Source organism: Nematolebias whitei, chromosome 16 (genome assembly GCF_014905685.2).
Source record: "Nematolebias whitei isolate Nwh7 chromosome 16, NemWhi1, whole genome shotgun sequence".
NCBI lineage: Eukaryota > Metazoa > Chordata > Actinopteri > Cyprinodontiformes > Rivulidae > Nematolebias > Nematolebias whitei.
The window spans coordinates 2405925-2408897 of record NC_056513.1 but is presented as its reverse complement, the minus strand read 5'-3'; the positions used below and the strand labels follow the sequence as shown (position 1 = coordinate 2408897).

The 2973-nt window shown below is 44.4% G+C and overlaps 1 protein-coding gene across 1 annotated transcript in view; it reads left to right on the top strand.

Annotated features, from left to right (window-relative positions):
* LOC119422663 (heterogeneous nuclear ribonucleoprotein L-like) overlaps positions 1–2725 on the top strand; it is a 14552-nt gene extending 11827 nt beyond the window's left edge. The window contains exons 9-12 of the mRNA XM_037690049.1: positions 190–388; positions 539–596; positions 677–775; positions 2404–2725. Coding sequence (XP_037545977.1) covers positions 190–388; positions 539–596; positions 677–775; positions 2404–2459 — 412 coding nt within the window. The 3' untranslated portion in view covers positions 2460–2725. The remainder of the gene's footprint in view (positions 1–189; positions 389–538; positions 597–676; positions 776–2403) is intronic.
* The last annotated feature ends 248 nt before the right edge of the window (positions 2726–2973 follow it).

Here is a 2973-nt window from a genome sequence, read left to right as displayed (position 1 = left end):
ATTTTGGTGAATCTAAAACTTGAGAACTTAGTTTTCTTACAAAATCTTAACGATGGTTTCTTTATTTTCCAGGGGTGTTAGAGCAAAACGAGGCTGAACTGTTTCTGACTGTTTGTCTTGTCTTGGTTCGTTCTGCGTTTTTGTGCGTTTGACCTGGACGGTCCATGCATTTTCTTTCGTCCCATTCAGTGTGTCCAAGCAGCAGGCGGTGATTCCCAGTCAGGTGTTTGAGCTGGCCGACGGCAGCAGCAGCTACCAGGACTTCAGTTTGACCAGAAACAACCGCTTCAGCAGCACTCACAGCAACAGGAACATCATCCAGCCGCCCGCCGCCGTGCTGCACTTCTATAATGCCCCGCCCACTCTCAGCCAGCACCAGCTGCTCAAGGTCAGGGCTCACCTGGGTTATCATCACTTCTGGACTGGAACTTGGCAGCCAAAGCTCACCTGGGTCTTGGAAAAATGTTTTTCTTGTGTGAACAAAAAAAGAAAGTTTGTCACCAACGCCCGAACTGATTTCTGTAATGTTTCCCATCAGCTGTGCTCTGAACACAACGTTCCTCCGTTCACCAAGTTCAAAGTGTTTGACGCCAAACGTGAGTTCAACGTTATACAACAAAAGTAAAAAACTCACGACCGGGTCTTTTGACTCACTGATTTTCTTGTCTCCACGCAGCCAGCTTAAAGACTCTGTCTGGTCTCCTGGAGTTTGACAGTAAAACTGAAGCTGTTGAGGCTCTGACTGTCCTCAACCACCACCAGATCAGAATACCCAGTAAGTGACACACAGGAGCATTTACCAGCAGATCGCTCTGCAAGCAGGGCTCATATACAGCAGCTTCAAAAGTGTTCATGCGCACTGAATGTAGTCCTATTACAAACACAAACTTCTAAGGATTTTCCTAGAACGTACCAACAAAGTGCATATAAGTGAACAGGAAGGAAGAATAGAAAGTTCCTGAGAAACTTTGATGGGGACTGCCATGGGAGGCCATTTTAAAATTTGATTTGAAAGTACTATGTGTTGGGGTACCAAACACCAACCAGGTCCAGAGGACCTGACTTAACTTTGTTGGACTGGGCAAAACTGTTTTGTCTCTCGATACGTTAAGGTGGTAGAAACAAGACAAAAGGACAGGGTCCTGGAGAACCCTCTTGCCCGGCTGAGACTCACGATGCGAGGTACATCAGAGATCAGCTGACGTGTCTCTCAGTTCCGTCTCAGGAGGACGCTGAAGACGTTTATATTTTGGATTTATGATAGCAGGGGTTCTGCTCTGTGGCATCGGCGGGGTTCTGTTTTATCTACATAAAGAAGACGTCAGCAGCGATTTCAGCCACGGCAAAGCTTCAGAGTCTGGTACGTGCTGAGTACTCAAAATCAGCTGATTAACGAGCTAAACAGTAAGACGGAGGCGATTTGTGAGAATCGCAGGCCACCTGTGGGATGGATCTTAAGGAGGTTCATAACGCAGATCAGTGGAGTGGATTCCCATAAATTTTGACATTTTGGCCCAAAAAAGTTCCAGCAGGACTCGAGGCTGACAAGAAAAAAAACAGTCTGCCTAAAAAAATTAACAGTTTTGTCTTATCTGAATCTGATTCCCCCGTTTGGCCTCGGATACGAGCCGACTATCAAATTTCTACTGGATCATGGGTAAGTAGGGACAAAAGCTCCATCTGTCGCACCCCCCCACCTGAGAACTTCTGTGCAGGCTGTTCAGAACTGAACAACATCCGAACTGTGGCCTATCTGAAGGTGCATGGACAAATCTCAACGTCTTGATGTCAAATGCATGTAATGTCTTTATAAATGTGCTGCTGGTGGAGTTTTTTGATGTCTCAAATCGTGACCTGACAGGACAAGATGTGACGGGATCTTTGTTGTAATACCACTATCCATCCTTATGGTTCTTAACTTTTTCTATCTAAAAGTATTCTGATAAAGAATAAGAGCAGCAGCAACGTGCACTCTGCCCATCTCTCAGATGACTGTACGAACATAATCTCACTGTATCCTGGTACAATGATTAAAAAGTATCCTGATGCATGCTCAATAATCCTGGTACAATTTGTTGCTGTGTAATACAATGTTGCAGTAAAATACTTTAAAATGTGTCGTAAGGGGACACTGTGGGAAGTTCGAGGTGTATGAATACTTCCGCAAGGCGCTGCAGGTGTCACGTGGAAATGGTCTCATATACCGTTCTATTCTGTATGTTCATGTATTTAAAGGAAATGTAACCCACGACTATAAAACGTGTTATGAACATTTTCTGGATGTCCAGAGGACCAGATTGAACTTGTTTAGATTTTTCTACCTGGATTATCGAGCATGCATCAGGATATTTTATGAACGTTTCAGTTTTAGTAAAGCGTGCTTTCTTTGTCTTTGGCGTGCAGGCAGCTCCAACCCCTTCACCCTGAAACTGTGCTTCTCCACCTCATCCCACCTGTGACCCACAAACAAGACGGCTCCGCAGACGCAGAGATCCTCCGGTGGAGAAAATGTTTGATTTACGAAAGGATGAGCGGAGCGCTTATTTGTAGGGTGTCTGAATGAATTTTGCATGTTTCACGGCGGGTGAAGCACCTTGACAACGTTGTAGTGAATTAAACCAGTGATGACATCATACATTTTGTTTTTAGTTAACATTTTATTACACAACCTTTGATTTACAATGTGACCCGTTTGATTCAATGAAAATCCTTGAAGGTTCCTCCAGCAGACAATCATTACAAGGAATCTACTCAGAAACCTGCTGGTCACGGTTTGTGTGAATTCATTTCAAACTCGCTTCCTCCTCCTCCTCACTGCAACGTAATTAATGGAATAGTAGTTTTGAAGGAATGCATATCGCCCGCCATGTTTTACGCCAGAGTTTTAGACTGAAATCATTTTAGGATGAAACGTAATGGAGTTGTAGTTGAGAAAAAGCCTCAGGTCTGACGACAGCTGGTGAAACGTCACCC